Source organism: Centruroides vittatus, unplaced genomic scaffold (genome assembly GCF_030686945.1).
Source record: "Centruroides vittatus isolate TY-2023 unplaced genomic scaffold, ASM3068694v2 contig_879, whole genome shotgun sequence".
In the NCBI taxonomy this organism is placed as follows: domain Eukaryota; kingdom Metazoa; phylum Arthropoda; class Arachnida; order Scorpiones; family Buthidae; genus Centruroides; species Centruroides vittatus.
Window position 1 is genome coordinate 65,900 of NW_027122571.1, and position 24,589 is coordinate 90,488.

General features: G+C 27.5%; 1 protein-coding gene across 1 annotated transcript in view; it reads left to right on the forward strand.

Annotated features, from left to right (window-relative positions):
* Positions 1 to 24,589, forward strand: part of Cul4 (cullin 4) — a 56,507-nt gene extending 31,918 nt beyond the window's left edge. The window contains 11 exon segments of the mRNA XM_067279966.1: positions 1,036 to 1,228; positions 7,594 to 7,607; positions 7,609 to 7,632; positions 9,248 to 9,314; positions 11,156 to 11,352; positions 11,437 to 11,658; positions 14,457 to 14,562; positions 18,619 to 18,692; positions 20,602 to 20,700; positions 20,952 to 21,104; positions 24,130 to 24,589. Coding sequence (XP_067136067.1) covers positions 1,036 to 1,228; positions 7,594 to 7,607; positions 7,609 to 7,632; positions 9,248 to 9,314; positions 11,156 to 11,352; positions 11,437 to 11,658; positions 14,457 to 14,562; positions 18,619 to 18,692; positions 20,602 to 20,700; positions 20,952 to 21,104; positions 24,130 to 24,225 — 1,245 coding nt within the window. The 3' untranslated portion in view covers positions 24,226 to 24,589.

Genomic DNA, 24,589 nt, shown 5'->3' on the forward strand with positions numbered 1-24,589 from the left:
TGCATTTTTCCAAACTTGTGTTCACACATATTACATATAAACATCAACAACCATAGCCGGTATATAATAACAATGCCAAATGATATGCCAAATTAAGTATTAGAAATTGATTAATTCGACTAGAAATAGGCAGTTATGCTGCTATCTCATATTAAATTTAATGACCAATTCCAAATTAAATTTTGGAAATGTCTAAATGAAAAATTAATCATTTATAATTATTAAATTTAATATGAAATTGCAGCATAACTAATCAATTTCTAATACTTAATTATAGCCTTTACATAGCCCAAGAATTTGGCATATTGTTTGGTGTGTTTATCAGACATTATCTGTGATTGTTTTTTTTCCTGCAAATTGAATTTGCATTCCAGGTTGGTTCATTCCACTACTTAGAAGAAATGAAGATGATTCGTGCTCCTTAACGGAGCACGAATCATCTTCATATTTTCTTCTAGCACGGAATATTGTATAATTTTCTTTGAATAAATGTTATACATAAAATATTTGAGTATTTTTTTCCGGCATGGAAAACATTATCATATTTTACATTAATTTATATGGGAAAAATTGTTTCGCTTAACGAGTGTTTCTCATTATGAGTAAGATTCTGGAAGGAATTATGCTCATTAAGTGAGGTTCCACTGTATAGAAGTAGCAGAAATAAAACTAAGAAATTTTGCAACCACTCAAGATTGACTACATTAGCCACTGATATTAGTTGATATTAACTTAGATAAACTTGACATTTGGTGTTTGTTTTCTTTTTCAGATGTAATAAAATATACACCTTAACTTTGTATAGAAAGTACTATATCAAATGGTTAATAATAACTATTATTCAGTTATGTAATATTTATATTTTCTTGACAATAATATGTTAACTTCCAATATTCGTATGAAACAACCTAACAATTAACTTAAAAAATAAATTTAAATTATATATGATATGATTGATTAATTTATAAAGAGTATGCTAATATTTAAACAATGTTGATTTTTTTTATATTTAATAAAATTATTTTTATACTTTAGAAACATGGCAGAGTTATTGTTACAAATCCTGAAAAAGATAAAACTATGGTTCAGGAACTTTTAGATTTTAAAGATCAGATGGATACAATTGTTAATTACTGTTTTCAAAGGAATGAAAAATTTGTGAATTCATTAAAAGAAGCTTTTGAACATTTCATTAATCAAAGGCCAAATAAACCTGCTGAATTAATAGGTAAAATTTCAATTATTTCCTTAATATGACAGAAAAATTTTGTTTTATTTACATTGAAATATTTAAATTTTATTCATTTACCTTATAACTTTCCAGTTTTTGGTTAATATTTTAATATATTATTTGCACTTTTTGATTTGCTAATTATGGTTTGTTAATATTAGAAAATGAAGTGAGATAATTTTAGTTAATGATATTCATTCATTAAGCTAAAAATATATATAATATTTATCTTTTTATTTATGGCATTATTAATTTTAAAAAATTAGTATTTTTTCAAAATAAAATGTTTTGATAAATATAAAAAATTGTTTATAGGTTTTCAATTTTTTAATATGATGATAAAAACTTAGTTTTATTTTTAGCCTATTTTTTTACCACCTATTACATTAAATTCTGTGATTTATAATCAATTTATTCAACTCCTAATTAATTGAAATAATTTCAAAATATGTCATATTAAAGGTTAAAAAAATGACATTTTTAATGCAAATTTTTCTGTCCAAACTTCTTTTGTATTTTACAGAAAATTTTAATTTCTTCATATGTAAAGAGAAAAAAAAAAATTGTATTTATTTTAAAATTAAATATTACCTTTCTTTGTATATTTTATATATTAAGAAATTAAGATAACAACAAATGTGAGTATCCTTAATTGAAATTTATCTGTTGTCTCTGCATATGGATTTTTCTATGAAATGTGGAACAAATACAGAGAAAGAAAAAAATGCTTTCAGAAATATCAATAATATATGATAGATAACATTGAATACAAATGTGTAACAAAAAGATACTTTCAAGTGATCTTATCATTTTTTAATTCCAATATTACATGCTACTTTAAAGAGTCATACTTATTGTTTGTAATTACAAAACTGGGTGTTAAAAATCTTTTGTTAAAAAGAAAGAGCAAAAAATTAGGAGATTATTAGTCATATCTTAAATTATGTTGGTTGATGAATTTAACCATTATTATTTTATTATTATTATTATTGTTTAAATTAAAAATAAAAAACTGAACAAAGTTTTAGTATAGTGTGAATTATAAGATATGATGAACTGTGTTAATATGAATTTTCTTTTGCTTGTCACCTGCTCCTTATTATTTGGTCTTTTATGTTTAGGGTTATGAAGATGTCTAAAAAATATTTAAGTTACTTTTTCTTATTAATGGATGTGCATAGGCATCAACTCTTAAAGACATGCATGTTCATTTTTATAGGTTTATATACAATGATAAAAATTATAACTTGGAGCTTATTCCCTTTCTTTATGGGATAATTAGATGTTATCATCGACAATTATGTATTGCTTATTGTATTACTGGGATATTTTTTGATTTAATAAAATATATTTTACCTTTATAACAGCACTTACTAGTGTTGATATATTAATACAAAAGTATTTAATAAGTATTTTAGTATAAAAATAAACAAAATTATTTTATATATTTTAAAAATGATGAAATCAATCAATCAATTACTCTTTATTGTATAAGGCATTAGCCTGTTATGAAGGGAGTTACATTCCTTATATAGCATTCTGTAGTACAATTGATTTCTTCTAATTATTTACAAAGTTTATAGCATAATTATATATATTAATTATAAATCGCATTGTTGCACTATGGAATAAAATTATACATCGCGTCTTCTGATACGCAACTATTTAAACTCAACAAATCAAATTTCTTCCTTAGCTCATAGCTCTTCTCACATTTGCAAAACAAATGATACTTTGAAAAGATCTTATTACACCTAGGACATAAATTATTGGAATATACATAAAACTTATTATTTATCATTAGTATTTCTTTGTTCAGACGTAATTGAATAAAAAATCGCTTTCATTCCAAAAGGTAGGTTCGATAGTATATAATTATTAATGTTTGGAAAGTCTAATAGCAAGCTATACCAGTTTGGTGTTGAACGTGAACGAATATTTTCTACATCACATGACAATAGAATGTCAAAGATGTTTCGAGTTAGCTGACCACATAGTTCCTCACTTAAATCTGGCGAGTAAATAAACGGAGCTATTGAGAACCCAAAGCTGTTGATCACATTTGAAAGTTGAACTACCCAATTTCTCTTGGAATATTTCTGTACAGATTTCTTATATAACTGTTGTAGCAGGTTGGATGAGATTCCACCACTATCTCTTAGCTTCATTAACAACTTCATACTTCTCTTGATAAATAAAGCCGTAGGACTATATCTGTTTACTTCCAACCTTAATGCACTCCCCGGAATATTATACTCTAAACAAAACAATCTTCTTATGAATTTGTTCTGGATGATTTCCAGTTTTTGATAGTCAGAAATACACCATAAAGGTGAAGCATAGCTCACTGAGTTATATACTATTAAATTGAATAATTTAAACTGTGTTTGAATATTGCTTAAATGAGTCTTAGCAAATAATTTCATTGCACCATTGATCACTTTATTAGTTTTAGTTATCATAGTCTTAATTTGTTTATCAAACGATAATAAAGGTGTTAGAGTTATTCCCAAAAATTTGATTTCATTAACCAGTTGTAGCTCTGTGTTATTGATGTAAAAGGTCATGTTTTTCCTAGGGAGTCTAGTTCCATTTCTGAATATCATTATATGTGATTTGTTTGGGTTAATGTTTATTTTTAATTGCTTGAAATATGTGGTTATTATTTGGATTTTCCTTCTGAGAGCTACTGCCGTGGGCGCAAGAATTACTGTCGTCTGCATAAGAAACAGTATGGACCACTGTGTCACCTATCATAAATCCATCTTCCTCGTTTTCAAAATTATTATCAATTTCAAAGGTAAAAAAGTTAAACTAATATGGAGACCACGAGTCTCCCTGTAACAACCCTCGATCTATCAGATAGGGGTGACCTTGTTCTCCATTGTGTCTAATAATTGCGTCATAATGGCCAAAAAGTAATCCAATTATTTTAATCATCGAATTAGCTGCACAAAATTGTGACATTTTATTTTGTAATGCACTTATGCTGATTGAATCATAAGCCTTCTCAAGATCCAAGAACAACGCATATACTTTATTTCTTTTCCTGTATAGTTGTATCTGAATTATGGCCAATAAAATGAATAGTGTCAATTGAGTCCCACCTTTTTTAACGAAAGCAAATTGCGTAGGATTTCTCAAATTCTCGTAGTCGATCCATTAATTAAATTTTATAGTTATCATCGAAGTAAAAAGTTTACGAAATGTTGAGAGTAATGCAATTGGCCGGTAGTTTCCTGGATTTGATTTATCTCCTTTTTCATTTTATTATTTGGAATATTACCTGATTCCACGTGTTGGGAATTACTCCTTCATTATAGAATCTGTTATATAAACTTACAATGTATTCTAAAATTGGAATTGATAAGCCTTTAATCACATTATTAGGAAATCCATCACTTCCTGGTGCAGATTTTATTTTAAGTTTCTTAATGCAAATCTGTAGCTTTTGGACATCAAAGATCTCTTGCTTAGGTAATAATTCCTCTTTTTGTTTTGGTTTTTCCAACTTTATGACTTCCGTCTTATCCTTGTACTTAATTGAGAAACTTTCAAAGTAGCTATGCCACTTGGCAAATGGTATAATAACTAGTTTCCCTGTCTGAACTGTTGGTCGGCAGAAATTATTAATTATTTCCCAAAATTTTTTGGGAACTTTAGTGTCAATCAGATTATTATTTACCTCAGAAAAAAATTTTTTCTTTTTGGCTTTAATCAAGTTATTGTAAATTCTTTTGTTTTCGACATATTTTTTCTAATCTACTTCACGGTTAGTTTTCCTAAAACGTGCCAAGCTTCTTTGTTTCTTTCTCTTGTGATAAAAACATTTATTGTCGTACCAGCACTGTTTATATCTTTGTGGAGTATTTCCTGACCAGTAATTAGCACGGCAAGTTTCTAGAAGACTAATAAGTTTTCCATACTTGTCTGTCAGACCAGAACCATCTTCTATACATATTATTTCGTTGAACCTTCCTGGTACTTCTTCTAATAACTTCCTAATATTAAATCTTTTACTTTTGATTTTGCTAGTTCTTACCTGTTTCCGTAAACCAGGTAGTGAAGTACTAGTGTTCAGCCTGTAACCCAATAGAGATAGCTGAATTGGAAAATGATCAGATCGATCCTTATCAAGTACCGTCATTTTATTACAATAATGAATCATATCTTCGTTACATATACCATAGTCAATAATGGATTTATCAGTGTGACTTGAAAATGTATATTCAGCAGGCATGTCACCTGAAATTCTACCATTTAGAATGATCCAATTGTTCTCCCGAGCAAACCTCAATAGACACTCTCCAGTCGAATTTATCATTTTATCTTTGGACATTGCCAATATAAGAAGTTCTAATCTATTTCCTTCGTATATTACATCCATCTTTTCTCCAATTCGACCATTAAGATCTCCTCCCATAATCCATGTCTGTAAAATTATTCCACTGATTAATCATCTTCTGTACTTCTTCAAAATTTTTATTATTATTTGAAGCTGGGGAAATATACGTTAGTATTACTCCCAGTGTTGTGGCTCCCCATATTTTTTGGAGACTAGAATTTAACTCTATCAGAGCAAAAATACTCCATGGCTCCTCTTGAACGTGAACCAAATGGCCTATTGATCTCTTAATTAACAATACCAATCCACCTGTTGGTCTGCCAATCTTGTGCATCTTATGTGCAGCACTATATATCATCCAACACTCGTCTTTCAGATCCAACTTCTCTAGCTTTTTAATATTAGTCAACCAGGTTTCAGTGATGCCAACAACGTCATGAGCCTCAAAAAATTGCTTTATGGAATAATCATTCATTTTTTTGCCAGCCCTTGAATATTCCAGAAACTTATATACATATTTATAAAATCATTACGCAGGTTTAAACTCAAGAGAGGACGAGATTTCCAATTCAGGCGTAGCATTATGAGAGGTCACAAAATTCGTTATCTATTATTTCTTCCTTTTCTTCCACTTTGTCTTCCATCTCTCTTGGAAGGTTACATGTTACTGAAGTCTGACCTCTTATAAAAAACGGTCCATTTGAATTACTTCATCCAAATTTGTGTCATATGTGAACAACATTCCTTCTTTAATATAGTAATCATCTCTCACCTTTACCTTAGTTCCTTCTGATTTATCCTGGTCTATCTTAGATATTAGTTTTTGCCTCCTAATTCTAGAACGTTTGCACAAATCGGCTGGTGAATATTATATTTTCCTTAAACTTGTTTGATAATTTCGGTTCTGTTTTTCATAATTCTCATAGGATAGAATTCCTCTCGTACACAGAATTAAGAGAAATTTTTACTATTGGTTTGTTTCCGTTTTTAGATATATTAATTAAACTAATTAGTTCACATTCCTCTAGCCCTAAATCAGTCCTAATAAAGTGGGAGATCTCTTTAAAAAGTTCTTCTGATGCAAACGGAAAGTTAAATATTACTATATTATTTCTCGTTTTCTCGTTTACTAGCTTGTTAATTTGAAATTCCAACATGCCTTTCAGTGACTTGCCTTTACTGATGACCTGATCCAGATTCTCTATTCTACGAGACATAGTATTTAAATCCTTCTTAAATTCAACATGTTCCTTCTTCAGTGACATTAATTCTTCCTTAATTAGACGCAGATCAGAATTCAGTTGTATGAACTTTTTCTGGATTAAATCATAAACGGCCTTGATTGTGTATTGAGGCTTGTCAGTATTACGTTCCTCCGCCACTGATGATAGTGTGAAATAATCCTGGATATTAGAGACTCTTTTTACACCTACTTTCCCCTTCAAGGATGATTCTTCAATTTCACTCTGTTCATCCTCTATTAACTCTAGTAGATTACTCCTTTCAATATTTTGCACATTATCTTTACACGGTCTTCCGCGTCCCCGTTTTTGCATATCATCATGCTCTGTATTCGGGGGGATCTCGATAAAAGCCTGGAATAAAAATAGCGCTCGGCCTATGGTTCCTTAGCAGACTTCTAATCAGTCTTAAGCATAATCTGTTCATTTTAGCTTGAATCTTCAGGTAAAGCTTCATTGTAACTAGATTTCACTGTAACACTTCAACAGCACCACTCAAGTCAAGAAAAAAGTCACTAGCAGCGTCGGCAATTACACCAACTCCCCAAAAATGATGAAATGCTTTTATGAAAACTATGTAATACATACATAAAAGTGGAGTATGAAAAATAGTAATAAAAAGTATACAAATACAGTATTACAAATTTGTAAATTAAACAACTTATAGATTATCAATATATTTATTACTTATTTGACATTTGTTAAAATTAATATTGATAATAATAAATTATAAGTTGTTTTAAAGAGCATTCTAAAAGTCTTACTTTATTTTTCAGCTAAATTTGTTGATTTCAAAATTAAGAACTGGAAATAAGGTTAGTAAATTGTTGTAAAAAATAAGACTAATAAGTATATAATCTTGTTAGTGTCGCTTATTAGAATAAAACTTGACAAATGATGAACATTTAAAATTGAATACATGTTTGAACATTTTTATTCAATTTTTTATATACCAGGTGTATAAGCTTAAATCCGCTGTTTTTTAGTCAGAAAAAAACACGTTTTTTTCATAGCAAGCAAAAACAAATTTATTCAAAGTACTTTCCCTGACTAGCGACACATTTTTTCCATCTCTCGGGCAATGTGTGGATACCATGCCAAAAAAATTCTTTTTCTTTCGAGGCAAACCACTCATCAAGCCATTTCTGGACATTTTCGTAAGAATCGAAGTGGCGCTCAGCGAGCGCGTGGCCCATCGACGAAAATAAGTGATAGTCAGAAGGGGCCAGGTCTGGTGAATAAGCGGGATGGGGTAGCACCTCCCAGTCGAGTGTCTCCAAGTAGTTTCGGACCAATGTTGACGAGTGCGATGGTGCATTGTCGTGGAGGAAAATCAGCTTGTTGTGTCTTTGCTGATAATCTGGCCTTTTTTCACGCAGAGCATGGTGCAATTTGATCAGTTGTTGGTAGTAGCGGTGGGCATTGACAGTTTCACCAGGTTTCAACAGCTCATAGTAGACGATACCCTGCTGATCCCACCAAACGCACAGCATCGTCTTCCGTCCAAAGCGATTTGGTCTTGGGGAAGATGTTGATGGTTTTCCTGGATCAACCCACGATTTCTTGCGTTTAGGATTCTCAAAATATATCCATTTTTCGTCGCCAGTTAGAATCCGATGAAGAAACGACTTTCTTTTTTGTCTGGCGAGTAAGATTTCGCATGTGTTTTGGCGTCGCTCCATCTGCCTATCGTTCAATTCGTGCGGCACCCATTTTCCGATCTTTTGAATCTTTCCCATGGCACGTAGACGCATGGAAATAGCTGGTTGAGTAACACCCAGTTGCTCGGCAAGCATTTTTTGTGATTGGGTATCGTCCTCGTCCAAAAGAGCCTGCAATTGATGGTCTTCAACCTTCCTGGGCCGATTTTCACGCTTCTTGTCGCTCAGGTCAAAATTGCCGTCTTTGAACTGACGAAACCAATCTCTGCACGTGGTTTCCGATAAAGCACTGTCGCCATAGGCCTCCACAAGCATTCGATGAGCTTCGGCAGCCGATTTCTTCAAATTGAAGCAGAAAAGCAGAGCTTCCCGCATATGCTGTTTTTCTGGCACAAAACTAGGCATGATTAACAAAGGAAAAATGTATGATGTCGTATGAAATCGCTGATGATGTGCACTGATTAATGTTGACAAATGTCAAAATCATCGAAAAAAAAATATGGCGTCTCCACGGTAGCTTAATACGCTTACTAACGCCATCTATTAGCAAACAGCGGATTTAAGCTTATACACCTGGTATATATAAATGAAACCAGCATTTGTTTTTTAAAATATATATATATTTTTTAAAAACAAATGTTGGTTTCATTTTTTAACAATTTTATTTAACTTAGATTATCATTAAAATATGTTAAAAAAAAATGTTTTTAGTTAATTTCTTGTTTGTATTTAAGTTGTTTGAGTTAATTGAAGATTGAAAATTTTTCAGGAAGCCACTGAAGAAGAATTAGAAAGATTATTAGACAAAATTATGGTTTTATTTAGATTTATTCATGGTAAGTTGTTACTAAGTAAAATTAAGATATCTTTATTTAAATTTAATTATATTCCAATTTTTATATATTATTATTTTGTTTAATAATAATAATTGTTAATTCATTAAATTTGATCAGTAATCTTGACTGTCATATTAAAATATCTGTCATAAATTATAAATGAACAGTTGGAATTTTCCTAAAGCATGGAACTATTCTTAATTGTGTCTTGTAACTATGGTGTTAATTTTTCTTCAAACATAATACACTTAAAATCTTTCCTGTTTCAGTTTTTTATCCTTCTAAAAATTGAAAAATAAAAATCCATTTTGAGTAAAAGAATTTTATTCAAAATACATTGAGAATGTTGAGAGATTTTTGAAAATACTTTAAAATTAAGTGTTTCCAAAAATTAAAAATTTTCTTTTTAAAACTTTTATAATTTTAGTTTATTAATTTTTTTTACTTTTCTAGCTGTTATATATGACGGGGAAAGTATGGCAATTGGTCAAAAAATGACTTTCCCAAGATTTCTATACTTTTTGGATTTGGGACAGATTGAAATGTCAAGAAATGCAAAAAATTTAGGGTTTTTTGTAAGGGTTTGGATGTTAGTGTGTGGGATAGGCACGATTTTTTCACTCTGTTTGAAGCTTAATACAGGGTTCCTACACACCTGGAAAGTCAGATTTTATTAGTGTTTAGAAAAAGTCAAGGAATTTGTTAAAAACTGTCAAAGTCAGGGAATTTGCTTCCTGGCTGCCTTGTTGACTTTTTGCTGACAATATTCTTGAATAAGTGTAGCCATCTGCAGGCAGCAAGAAGTAATGTGGTGCAATACAACTTATGAAAAGGGGTGCAGAATATTTTCAGGGCCCAAAATTTCTCCTGAGCTTACAAAAATTTAAAGGACACAAAATGATATCATTTTTCATTTTAATAATTTTGATCACATAACAAAACAATTTGATATTTTTCCAATTTATTAATATTTTATAAAGTTCAGGAAATTTACTAAGAAATAAATTTCATAAATATATAATTTTGTACATGGATTATATATAATTTGTTAATGAATAATAAATAATTGTTTTTCTTTTCAAAGCTTTGTAGATTTATGGTTGTGGATTTATAACAAAATAACAGAATTTTAATAATTCAGCAATTATAAAAAATATATAATTGTTAATTAGAAAAAATAACTAACTAAAATGTTGGAGAAGCAAAACATGTGCTTAGTAAGTCAAATGCTATTTTATTTTGTCAATGTGCCATACTGTAAGTGACATGAGGGTCAGGGAATTTGTACAAAGTTTGTCAGGGAAAGTCATGGAAATTAAAACAAAAATTGTATGAACCCTGTTAATAACTCCTGTGCTTTTTGTCAAAAATTTCTGAAATTTTGCAGGGAAGTTTGTTGATTAGAGGTTAATAAACAAACTTCCCTATTACTATTAAATTTTGGTAATTAAATGTCAAGAAGGTGGAGAGATAAAGGGGGCTGTGTGTATCTCCAATAGGGTCAGACTTAATGATGATTTTACTAGCATTTACAATTTTTTTTTATAAAACCATCCCTACTTTCAAAATTAAGCTTTTTATCATTTTATAACAGTTAAAAATATAAAAAAATTTTTTAATACAATACAATAATAGATGACGCCGCCAAATGCTGCTAGGAAAGTTAAATAACTCGTGGATTTTTTTTAATGTCTTATGACTATATGAATTATATTTGAAATATTAAAAAATATTTCAAATAAAATTATCTTTATCTTATAATATTACATAGTAATCAACTATTTATTAGGATTTATTAATTAATTTTAATTATAAATATACTAAAAAAATAACATTTTCAGGGAAAGATGTTTTTGAAGCATTTTACAAAAAGGATCTTGCCAAAAGGCTTCTTGTCGGCAAAAGTGCTTCAGTAGATGCAGAAAAATCTATGCTTTCTAAATTAAAACAAGAATGTGGAGCTGCTTTTACTAGCAAACTAGAAGGAATGTTTAAAGATATGGAATTATCCAAAGAACTTATGCTTGCTTTCAAACAAGTGAGTAACATCTACATTTAAATATAGTTTGCTTTTTAAGAAATTCTTAAATTACAAAATGTGTGATTCCCCCCCCATTTTTAGTATTTACAAAATATAAATCCTCCTGGAAGTATCAATATGACAGTTAATATATTGACAATGGGCTATTGGCCAACTTATCAAGCAATGGAAGTGCATTTACCAGCAGAAATGGTCCAATATCAAGAAATATTCAAAAGATTTTATTTAGGCAAACACAGTGGAAGGAAATTGCAGTGGCAACCAAATTTGGGACATTGTGTATTAAGAGCTGATTTCTCTGCTGTAAGTCATTTTATATTATTGCAGTCATATTCATATTAAGGTATTTTCCTACTTTATTGAAAATTTAACATTTTTTTTTTAAAGAATTAAATTTTTTTATTGTAAAATTCTATAAGCTTTTTTATTTGAATTTTAAAAATATTGATTTAATTAAAGTTGAATTTTTAATATCAGTTTTTTCACTACATTATTGAAATATTATAAAAGACTAATTATTTCAAAATATTTATAAGTGTTATATTTTTAAGATAAATTTTATAGTTGCTAAATATGATAGTTGTAAAGTTTACAATTGAAGGGCCTAAAGGAAGAAGGAAGTAACTAGCAAAATGATGTGAAATATAAGTTCAAAGTTTTTTATATACAATACACCAGTATTGTATATACAGCCTTTTTCCACCACCAAACTCAGAATGGATGAAGGTAATTTCTTGAATCATTTACCATGGGATATATAGGCATTTATCCCCTTCTTCCATACTACTAATTCAAATTTTACAAAAATATCAGTTATCGTCTTCCACTAAGCCCTTCTTTGTTATTTTTCTATTATAATTGAAAATTAAAATTTATTGTTTTTAATCATTTGAATATGCACTTATTTTTAAGTCAAATTATAACAATTTTAAGAAATTGAACATTTTGTTGAAATTTACATTGCTCCTAGTTCTATCACTATTGACAAAATAATATACCCTAAGCAAAGACCTTCAACTGTAAGAGGCATTTTCTTATCAGATAACACAATCTCCCTTCCACCATAATCTCAGATTTACCTCAATTTTATTATCAAGAATTTTCTTTCAACGATTGGGTCCAAGTGATATTGTAATCATACACTTGGTATCAATCTTTATTTTTTTATAAAGATTGATACTAAGTGTAACTATTCCAAATTGGCTGTTTTATAATTATCCAAATATCATTAATTTAAAAAAATATATTTAATTATAGGATGTGAAATAGAATGGGCCTACAAAATTATTTTTTTACAGTGCTCCAAGATCCTTCCTTAATCTTGCACTGTATTAGCTATCAAATAATATAAAACTCAAATGATCTAAATGCAAACTTTGTCTGATTCCTAGATTGGGAGCTGATTCCTTTATCATTTTGGTTGTTCACCTATTGATGGCATTCCTATTACAGAGTGGCATATTGAAAGAATAATAGTATAAATAATGCAATTTTGTACAATGATTTTTTGCTTTCTTGGTTGTTATATATAACAGAGAAAGTATTGTAATTGGTCAAAAAATTACCCCCCCCCAAGATTTTTACATTTTTGGACTCAGAAAAATGCAAAAAAATTCAAGGATATTTTCTACATGTATGTATAGGGAGGGGCATGGCATTGTTTACCCTCTTTGAAGCTTAATAATTTTCTCTGCATTTTGTTGAAAATTTCTGAAATTTTGCAGGTAGGTTTGTTTATTAGGAGGATTGATGCTATTAAATTTTGATGATTAAGGGTTAACGGGTAAGGTGATAAAGGGGGTTGTGTGTCCTCCAGTAGAGTCGGACTTAATGATGATTTTACTCTTTATTAGCATTTACAATTTTTTATAAACCCATCTCTACCATCAAAATTATGCTTTTTGCTATTTTATAATGGTTAAAAATATAAAAAGTTTCTAAATAATATATGATAACAGATGGTGCCACCAAATTTTGCTGGGAAAGTTGAGCAACTGGATTTTTTATACCTGGGGCTTATGTCACGTGGGTTTCTATTCTGGAATAAATTTAAATTAATATTTTTAACTGCAGATAAATTTTTGAGAAATTATTAGTTTAGCTATTAAAACAGCAGAATAAATTTAAATATATAAACTTGATATAGTTTTTAGTAAAATTTGTTAAGTTTCTAAATTGTCAACTATATCCATTTTTTTAAACTGAAATGGATGAAGATACTGAAGTGTATTGCATCCTGGTCAGAATGCCGTATTAGATATAAGAAAACATTAGCTCAATTTAAAAAAAAGAAAAGTACCACCATATAGTATTATGCTAGTCTGAAAATGTTATAAACCGATTTTAGTATTGGGTGTATAAATATGACTCCACCCTTTTCTAATAGATGGCATTAGTAATACTGCTTGCATGCAACTGAATCTGGCAACACTTTTATTTGAAAAGTTTGACAGCATTCTTCAGAAATAAGTCTGAGACATCTGTTTAAAGTGTAAACAATAATTAGTTTTATTTGATAAAAAATGTCAAGTTTTGTGCCAGAAAAACAGCATTTGCGGAAAGTTTTACTTCATTGTTTTATTTCAAAGAAACTGCATCAGAAACGTATTATTTGCTGTTGGAAATTTACAGTGAACATACTCCATCCAGTACAACATGCAAGAGTAGTTTCAACAGTTTAAAAATAATCATTTTGATATAAATGACAAAGAGCATGGAAAAAACACCAAAAAAATTCCAAGATGAAGAATTGGAAGCATTACTCGAAGATTCTTGCCAAACACAATTGGAATTGGTTGCTGCTTTAATATAACTGTCCTAAAGTTTGTATGTGAATTTTTCAATGTGTTAGTCACAAAACATTGGTCTTATAATTTGTATTTATTTTAGTTTATTCTTATGACAGTATCTGTTCAAAAATTATTTACTATTAGTTCTCAACTTCAACTTCCTGGTTAGAAGAGCATGTAGAATCAAATTGCATATAATATATTATTATTTTTTGTCAAAACTCTAATATAATAAGTTAATAAATATTTTTAAGAACCAAATTTAAATTAAAATGCAATACAATTAATGCTTAAAATATGAAAAAATTTTAGGGAAACAAAGAACTTCAGGTATCTTTATTTCAAGCATTGGTTCTTCTTATGTTTAATGATGGAGATGAATTTGTTTTTGAAGAAATTAAGCAAGCTACTGCAATAGGTAAGTAATTCATAAATAAGTTACTTTTATTTTGGCAAACTAATACACATTATTGCTAGTTTTTATTCTGTCAAAAAAAGCTATAAAGTAATTTAATGAAAATGTTTTAGACTTAAGCTAACTTTATAATATAATTAATGGAAACATTAATATAAACATCAGCAAATCATGCAATACCTTATAAGTACTATTACACAATATAATGGATGAAACAAGATCTGGAATGAATGTTTGTATCTTAGATAAAAGAATATAATTGTATTTATGAATTGTCAGAAAAAAGATATTTAATTTTACATTTCTAATTTCAATTGTGTTAACCTCTTAATTAATTGGCATATTTGAGATAATTTGGGGACAATACAGGCAAAAATGTGCAATCTCCAAGATAACTCAGGATGACAGTATCAGTGTGATGTGCAAGCCCCAAGATAATTGCAGCAGCATCAGATTTAATGTTATGTAATGTACATGCTCAAATAAACCTGGATAATGAAAAATAATCTCAAGAAAATCATAAATGTATGAAAGAACAGTTTTTTTTTTGTATTTGCACCTAATTTGAATACATTTTGTAACTTGTCCTAAGCATTATTCTGCATATTGACATACATTATATTAATATAAATGAATTCAACAATTAGTTTTAATCTTTGTACAAAAGAAGAAAAAATTGTTTTTGATTAACTGCTTTCTTGTTTGGCCTCATATATGTAAGTGCTGTACAGTATATAATTATGTTCCATTAATGATTTCCATAGATAAAATATCAGGTGAGTGTTTTTACAATTGCTGATGTCAAAAGCATAGTTAGAAAAATGGTCAATATTTCACAAATAATAACAATTAACAAAAACAAAAAAAATTAATATCAAAGTCATTAGGTAATGGCAGATATTTGCAGTTTGGATATAATGATGCTGTACCATATGAATAACAAATATAAACTGCAGTTATTATGGTAACAGTTTGGTGACAATTGGAAAGTATCCAGATTTATAAGTATTCAGGAGGAGGTGTAATTTTTTGTACATAAATTAGAAAGTTTGTTGATTTTTACAAAATTTATAGTCAGTAAAAATCAAAGTTACTTTGATCCATTTGTGCAATTAAACTCAATGAATTAAAACAAGTTATTTTGTGACCAATATTACAATTTTCTTGCATCCTCCTAATCCTAGAAAATAATAAAGATAATATTTTTTAAAAACTTTTTTTCAGTGATTTAAATATATTTTAAAAAATAAAACAAGAAGAAACAAAATTATAATACAAACATGATTAAATTTTGAATTAATTCATAATTAGTAACCACTATTATTCCTCTTGAAATTTGTATTTAAGTAAGTGTTTAAAAATATAATTAATTCAAATCATATTTAAGTTTGAATAATTTGTAGCTAGCATATCTCATATTTTTGAAAATTAAGCTCAAAAAGAAAATCAGCATGTAATCAACAGATTTACAGAAATTGTGTAATTTTGAGGATTTCCTGAAATGCATGTATTCTGTAAAATCCTGGGACACGAGAAAAAGCAAAAGATTAATTTTCCACTTTATTCTAGTATTTGATAGTATTTTATAATTTCTGACATTAGCAAATTTTCTTTTTATGTTCTTTTCCACTCCTTTAATTACTTCAATTTTTTTAGTTGAAGATAAATTTCTATATGCTCTATTCTTAGACACTAAAAATATGACATAAATCCATTTATCTAAATGCAAATGCCACTAAAGAAGTAAAACATGTTTAATATGGCTAATGAGTCCTAATATTTGCAATGTAATTTTATTTTCTCATTTTCTGCCTTGAGTCTAATTAAGCCTTTCTGCCAACTCTAATTAAGCTGATATTTGTGGCAAAAAAAAAAAAAACATTTAAAGTAAACTTGACCAATAAAAAGAAGAGAATAAACTATATATTACTAGTTTGTATATATTATTTTAATACCTAGTATACTGGAAGTTGTGGAGTATGTTGATACTTGGCAGGCTTAAAACGTACAGCTCTAAGAAACAATCCATGCAGCCACCAGAAGCCTACATACGTGGCCTGAATCAAGAAAAAATTGCTAATAGCTGATATAATGTAATATCAACTTTGCCTATTGCATTTTTATAATCATTATGAGTTTGTATAATTTGCATAGTTAAAGCAAGTGACATATGAATTGATAACAAATAATAGGACAAAAATAATGTTTGTTAGAGAAATTCTGTTTAGACTGATAGATAAATTTCAGAAAAAATTTGTTCAATTTTATTAATGAAAGAATTAGAATTGTACTCAAAACAGAGTTTAATATTCTGAAACTGTTACAGGAATATCTGATCAAAAAATACATCTTGTTTTTTTACATTGTTTAATATAACACAGCTAGAAAAAGTAAATTCTCTTTTTACATGATTTGTTTAGATCTAGCATGTTTTAATAAATTTCAGTTTTTAAAAATTGCCATTTGATTCTAATTCTTAAAAATATTCATACTTTTCTACAAAATTGCTTTTTTTTTTTTTTAAAGAAAAATTCTTAGAATTTGCATTTAAGGTTGCTACCACATGTTGAAGTAAATTTTAAGACAGTTGTTCATTTTCTTTCTTATTTGAACATGTGTAGCAACAATCAGCCTTTCATTCTGATTTCAACCTGTGATTGAAATAGAAAAAATTTAATTTGATTTCTTTGTATGATTGCATTTCTTCCAATTTCCTTTAATACAGAATAGTTTTTATATGGCATTTGGTGTTAACAGCTAGTGGTATTTTGGCATTTAGTTGAAAAATTTGAGTTAAAAATAAAATGAAAATAAAAGTTATACAAATAATATAAATTTATTAAATTTTGCTGATAACTAAGTTAGAGAATTGTTCTCCTCTGATTTACTAACTAAAATTGAAATATTTCGTTTAAACACATTCTGTTATATTAATTGGCTTATTGTATTATTTCTACTGGTTTATAAGGTCAGGCAGGTACCAATCTTTCATTTTACCATACAGGTGGTATCTTTTCTTAGAGATTTGTTTTTTGTTGGGAATGTATCTACCATGTAAAAATAATTGGGTGGATAAATAAAATTATAAATATAAAATATAGAAATAAAATAAAATGATAAAGTACATAAAGGTTAAATAAAAAATTTTTGTATACTAATTATACAAACGTACTTAAAATATTTAAATTTTAGAAAAATATATATTTGAAATATACAAAAACTATTAATTTAACATTATGTTAACATTAACAAATAAAAATTAAGGCTTAAATGGTCAAGTCCTGTAGCAAAAGGTAAACAGTGGAAAAAATTCTAATTAGCTAGTAGTAATTCATTTTTATTTTACAGAATTATCTTTAAACAGAATACAACCATAAAATGAACAGGCATTCATAATTTGGTATAATAAGAGAAAATGTTAAGTCACTTGTCACTTAATGATCTAACCTTTAATGATTGCTCAGACTTATAATCAGCTCTCCAGCACAGGGATCCCTTTTCTTAATCTTTGTTTAGTTCCTGCAGTCATTCAGTATTCACTACAATGAAACAATCTCCAGGACAAAATATTTTGTTTATAAATTTGTACTTTATTGTGCATTTCAAGGATTTGATGACTAAAATATTAATCTGAATGTTTTTGTTATGAATGAACTTTAACTTTTTCAGTATTTTATTTTTATAATTTTTTCTTATTATATTTTTATGTTCTGTAATATGTAAGAAATGCAAATTAAAATAGTTTCCAAGTTTGAGTTTCCTTTAGACCTTTTTTTAATCCAGAATAAATAAAAACAATTAAGTTCCTTGTTTAACAACCAATTCGCTTAGTGATTTAGTCATAGGAATGGAATTTGCACATTAAGTGAGACGTATGTATATTTGATAAAGTGGTATGTCATTGCAAGAAACTTTTTGTGTGAAAATGAAATTTTTATGATTAGTATTTTGGAAGCATAAATATCTTTAAAATTTTACTACGTATGTAGTTTGTGTATATATAGAAATAATTATTTGGCTATATTTTTATTGAATAGTAAATTATTATCAATTTTTCAGAGGATGGAGAATTAAGGAGAACACTTCAGTCCTTAGCTTGTGGTAAAGTGAGAGTATTACAGAAGAATCCAAGGGTATGTTTTTCATTACTATTAAGAAATATTTTAAAATGTATTACTACTTTCTGCATGTCTTTAAAATGTACAAATTAGCTTAAAATTTTTATTCATTTAATTTGATTCTTAAATTCTACTCATATATAACATTTCTATTTGAATTTGGCTAAGATTTGCAAATGTTGTTTATAATAACTGCTAAAATAGAATTTTATATTCAAAACTGTATAAAACAAAATTATCTGTTTAGTGGTTTTATATACAGTATATATATATTATATATATATATATATAGAATAATGATTTAAATTTTTTATTAATTTAAATATAGCTATCTAGTTTTTATCATTTAATAAGAGTCAATAAAGAAGGTTTGATTTGTCCATAAGACTAATTTGCATGAGGTAACAAGTATACACAATAACAGATGTAATTATGGAATTTCTTTGCAAATATACAATAATTATTAAACTGAATCATTTTATTAAAAATTATTAATTTTTTAATAATTTATATTTTTAACATTAAAATAAATTTTTAAATTAATATATTTACTTAATGAATGAAAACTGAAGTAATTAAGTTAAATTTAAAGTTACTTTAAGTACTAATTTGTTATTCTGTGGCTAATGACAAAAGTTAATTGATATAGATGTGTGCTTATTCTTTTCATCTTGAAAGTAAGGATCAAACTATTTGTAAAACAGTTCTTCATTTAAGAAGAGATTCTGTATAAATATTGAATATATTTTCGTATTATTTCTGAAGACTATTTTAACCCCTTCTTAGTGGAATTTTTAATTAAAATCCATATTTTTATTGTGTTAATTTTAATAAATAATCTTTTTATATTTAAATACAAACTATAAAGTTTTTGTGAACTAGAGTAATTACTAGTCCATAAAAACTTTGTTTGAGAGTGGCTACTGCCAATCTCAAACAAATAAACAAAAACAAAAAACACAACAATAAAAAAAGGTCCCTAGATAAAAACATTACACATAAGTAAAAACAAAATTAAAAAATGAATAAGCATGGACAAATTAATAATATATACATAATAAAATATAAAAACAGTATGATGTAATTGATGGTAAAACAAATCATTTAAAAATGTGATTTAAAAAAAAACATAAAAGTGATAGAATAAAATAGGCTATTCTCAGCTTTTAGAATGCTAAATATTAAAATTATTAGCAAGTATAAAATACAGAATGGGACAAGATAATTAAAAGCAATTAAAATTATTTTAAAATTAAAAGATAACATAGAGGTTTTAACTGTGGATGCCATATGCCAAATAACTGTAACTGCTTAAAATACTGTATATCACAGGAAAAAAGTTCAGTGGGATATGAAGTATGAACAACTCTGAAAAAAAAAATTATTTTTGATACATTAAGCCTATAAATAGGAGGGTGAGACATGAATTATTTCTTGTTTTACGAGGAAGAATTCTTAGGACCAAATTATCAAGAGACAACAGACCATCAAAAAAAATGTATAAAACAATTCTGTCAAAGTATTCAATACAATGAGATAAAGGTGCTCTTAGTCTAAATCTAGAATGAATATACAAAAATAGTAAAAATGTATAAATAATTAGTGAAATAATCATTTGTTCAGGCAAATAGCAAACCAGTATGATTCTTAAATGTTGAAATCATGTTGCAAATAAATATCTTTTTTAGCATGAACTAAATACTGTTGTGAGATAAAATATTATGATACTGTATTGCAGTTTTAGTTTTCTCTCTTTTTGCAGTGCAATAATATATTTTCAATATCCTTTGCTTTCTATTGCAAATGAAAAGAATGAGTGAAATGTTGAAACTTAATATTGATTTTACTTAATTTATTTTTAATAAACCTTTATTTGTTAATTCCAAAATTTTATATAATTAATAATAAACAATTAATTTTTTAGGGAAAAGATATTGAAGATGGAGACAAATTTGTATATAATAGTGAATTTAAACATATATGTTTTAGAATAAAAATAAATCAAATTCAAATGAAAGAAACTGTAAGTTGAGATTTTGAAATTCTAAAACTAAATACAAATTATATTTAATTTTTTAAACAAATTTATATGAAAGTTTAATATATTGCAATATTATGAATTTAAAACAAAGTAGTTATGAGGAAAGTAATCTAATAAAATGGGCATTACTTTAAAATTTTTTAAATTAAAATTGCTTTTTGATATTTTAATTATTTGAAATAAGATATCAAATAAAAGTATTTAAATTAATATTTCTGATTGTATTAATACAGCAAGAAGAGCAAACTGCTACTCAAGAGCGTGTTTTTCAAGATAGGCAGTATCAAATTGATGCTGCCATTGTACGGATTATGAAAATGCGTAAAGCTCTTACACACAATTTGCTAATTACAGAACTTTATGATCAACTGAAGTTTCCTGTTAAGGTAATAATCAAATTTTTAGTTAATTAGCATAAAAAATTGAATTTAAATTTGTTGATTTTTTAATGTACTGGTAGTTACAAAGTCCTGCACACATTTTGAAACAACATAACAGAAAACATAATTAACCTCTGGTGATACAGTTTGTGGGAATAGAACAACTCAAAAAGCTTTTAAGATTCAATACATTTTTTCAAGAACACTGTTGGATGTCTTCAGAATTAATAACTGTCTAATGCCATATATTATTGGGCATGTCTATAGTGACAGTTTAGATAGCATTAGTGGTTTTGTTTTACAGAACAACTAAATTGTGTGTTGGTAGTGTGTCAATGCAATCTTTAATATGACTTGCAAGAAAATCCAGATATGTAATATTCAATAATTGGAGAGACCATATGATAAAATCATTTCTGCTTATCATTTGTCTAGGAAAACTTCATTCAATTTGGCACCAACATACAAACCCAATGAGGAGGGGTACCACCCTGCTGGAATATGACACAAAATTTCAATTCCTGAAGTTGTGTAAAGACAAACAAACCCAACAGCCCAAATTAACATTTACATTAACTTTGTTTACTGCAAAAAAAGAAATGGCCAATGATTTTCTTGTTAAATAATCCACATCACACTTTTAGTCTAGCACAGACATATTCACTTACCCATGTAGGAACTCTAAATCGTCTCACATTTAAAAAAAAATAAATTATATATATTTAGGCATGCAGCATTGAAAAATGAACCATCTTAGATATATAATGTAATATAAAAGAATTCAGTTTTTCAGACAGCTGAAATTTACAAGTTTCACATACTTCAAAACTTTCTGCTGATGCATCCACATCACCATTGCTACAATGTGACAGTTTTGTCATTCTGCACCTAGTGACTGCAATGCCATGATGTGGTTCTCACAAATGGCCACAGATGTCAACATAAAATACACAGACTTTTAGTCAGATATGAATACAACACAAGTTATAAATTTTTCTTTTATTAAACCTGTAAATCAATATATTGTACAGCAAAAATAGTTAAAATTTTGAATAGTCTTGTACAGCATATTCTTTAGTAGAGGTGGCAAACTGTGGCATTCATGCTTAAAGTGGCACATTAGGAGAAATCATCTCTCACATAGATGATAATCTAAAACTGTATGATACATTATCTTTTTCCAGCCATCCCTTCTTTTTTTCAAATAGCTTCTTTATTTTTTTCAAATTTAATTGAAAAAACAGAACCAGACATGCCAAAGTTTTGTGTCAAATATATTGAATCATTTTAATTTGAATTGTCATTATAATAACTATAGAAATGCTTATTTACTTACAAATTTTTAAAAAGAGTTTTTTTATTATTTGAAAACATACACATGAACTTTTTTTAAAATAATAAATATTTTGATAAAAGTGTATTGTTCTTATCTTCATCATCTTGAATACAAAAAAATTTTTTCACAGAAAAATCTGTAAATAAAGATCTTGTAGGTATGCTAGCCTTATTTTGGAGAATAGATTTTTATTTATAAATTTTTTTCTGATTTAGCTTTCTGTTTATAAAAAGGTTTTTTATTCTTTATTAAATATTTTTAAACATTTGTACTATTTTAAAAAAACTTTCCTAAATAGTACAAAATAGTATTACTTTTTTAAAACATATTTTAATTGATCGTCTGAAATTTACAAATTTTGTACTATTGTTTTATTTTTGTAGGAAAATTGAAATAGATCGAACATTTTAAAATTACCAAATAGTTTTCTTCTTAAACCATTTTCATGAAAATTAATTTCTAATTTCAATATTTGTAATATGTTTAAAAATTATGCATATGAATAATAAAAGACATTTTATTTATTGTTTACATAATCAATATACATACTATAAACAAATATATAAACTAAATAGATTTAAAAGTTTTATTTAGATAATTTTGTACAGCTAAATACATCATCATTTACTTTATAGTGCAATTTCAATTTTTTTTTCTAATGTAAAAATTCATTGTTACACTCTCCTTTCATCATGTTCTGCTTTTTGCATTCTTTTAGTTTGTTTAGAACCACATGTCAAAATTTTAAGGAATCATACTACTTTTACAGTAGTATTGATATTTAATGCTGAAAATGAGGAGCAACTATAGAGATAAATCTTTTTACAATTTAATGCATGAAATAAAGTTTACGTGACATTTGTATTGGAATAAGAAAACAAACATAATAACAATTATTTCAGAAAAAGTTTGCAAATGTACTAAAATGAATCTCTGAATTTTGAGAGATCCTTTTTTTAGTATATGCATAGGTTTTCTTTGTTTGTAACACCTAAATAGAGGCCAGTTTCCCATAGAAAGTCCTTGGAGACATTCCTCCTCAGCAGATCACTGATGTATTGCATTACCACAAACAACTAAACCACACCAAACTTGGTCAGTTAGAGGAAACTCTGATTGGCTATAAGTTTGATATCGTTTATTTGTTTATGGCAACTGTGTATTGTATTACAAGAGATATTTTTAAACTACAATTAATCTATAAAAATGTAGCTGTTGACCTTTGAATTTATAATTGACACTTCAGTCCACAATTTGAGATTTTGGGAGAAGATTATATGAGATAACCATGTGAAAAAAATATTGAATTCAGGCTAAAAATACATGGGAAAAAATTAATTTTGAGATAGACAGGTTCAACTGTATACAACTTTTTTTGTATTTTTAAAATTTTTACTTTCTATATTTGAAACTGTGTTTAAAATTTTCCCCCATTTTATTAACATTAAATATACTTAGTACCAATGATAAAGAATTATTTTAATACATTTTAAATACCTATATTTCTGAAATTTTGAATTACAGTATATTCCTTTTGAAAATATTTAACAACTGGAATATTTAATTTTAAATGTTAAAAGCATTTGAAATAATATACAATCCTAATAAAATAAATTAGTATAAAATAAATAAGCATATATTAGTGTTATTTTTTATGATGATTTATTTATTCTTATTATATTTTTTATTTTGCAGCCTGCAGATTTAAAAAAGCGTATCGAGAGCCTTATTGATCGGGACTACTTGGAACGAGATAAGGATAACCCCAATCAATACCATTATGTTGCATAACAAATTTATTTTCAATTAGTTCTAGTGTGTGTTGTTGGGGCCTAAAAGAGACATCTAGTTTTCAGATATATTTACTTCCTTTCTCTATACCTCTGATGGAATTAGTGGTGGATCAAGGGAAAGAAAAGAGACTTAAATCATTCTGTTTTTGGCCCTGGAACATTTTGGACACTAAAAGTGGGATTGCTAAACAGACATTTTCTATTATTGCCATGTGGCAAAATAGACTGACCAAGATTTAATCATGCTTGGCATTATCAACTATTGTGACACTTTGTATTTGAATTGTTTCCTAAATCCTTCACTTTGTCACAATTTAAAGACATATGATGATGTAAGTACTTAAATAAAAGCAAATAATTAA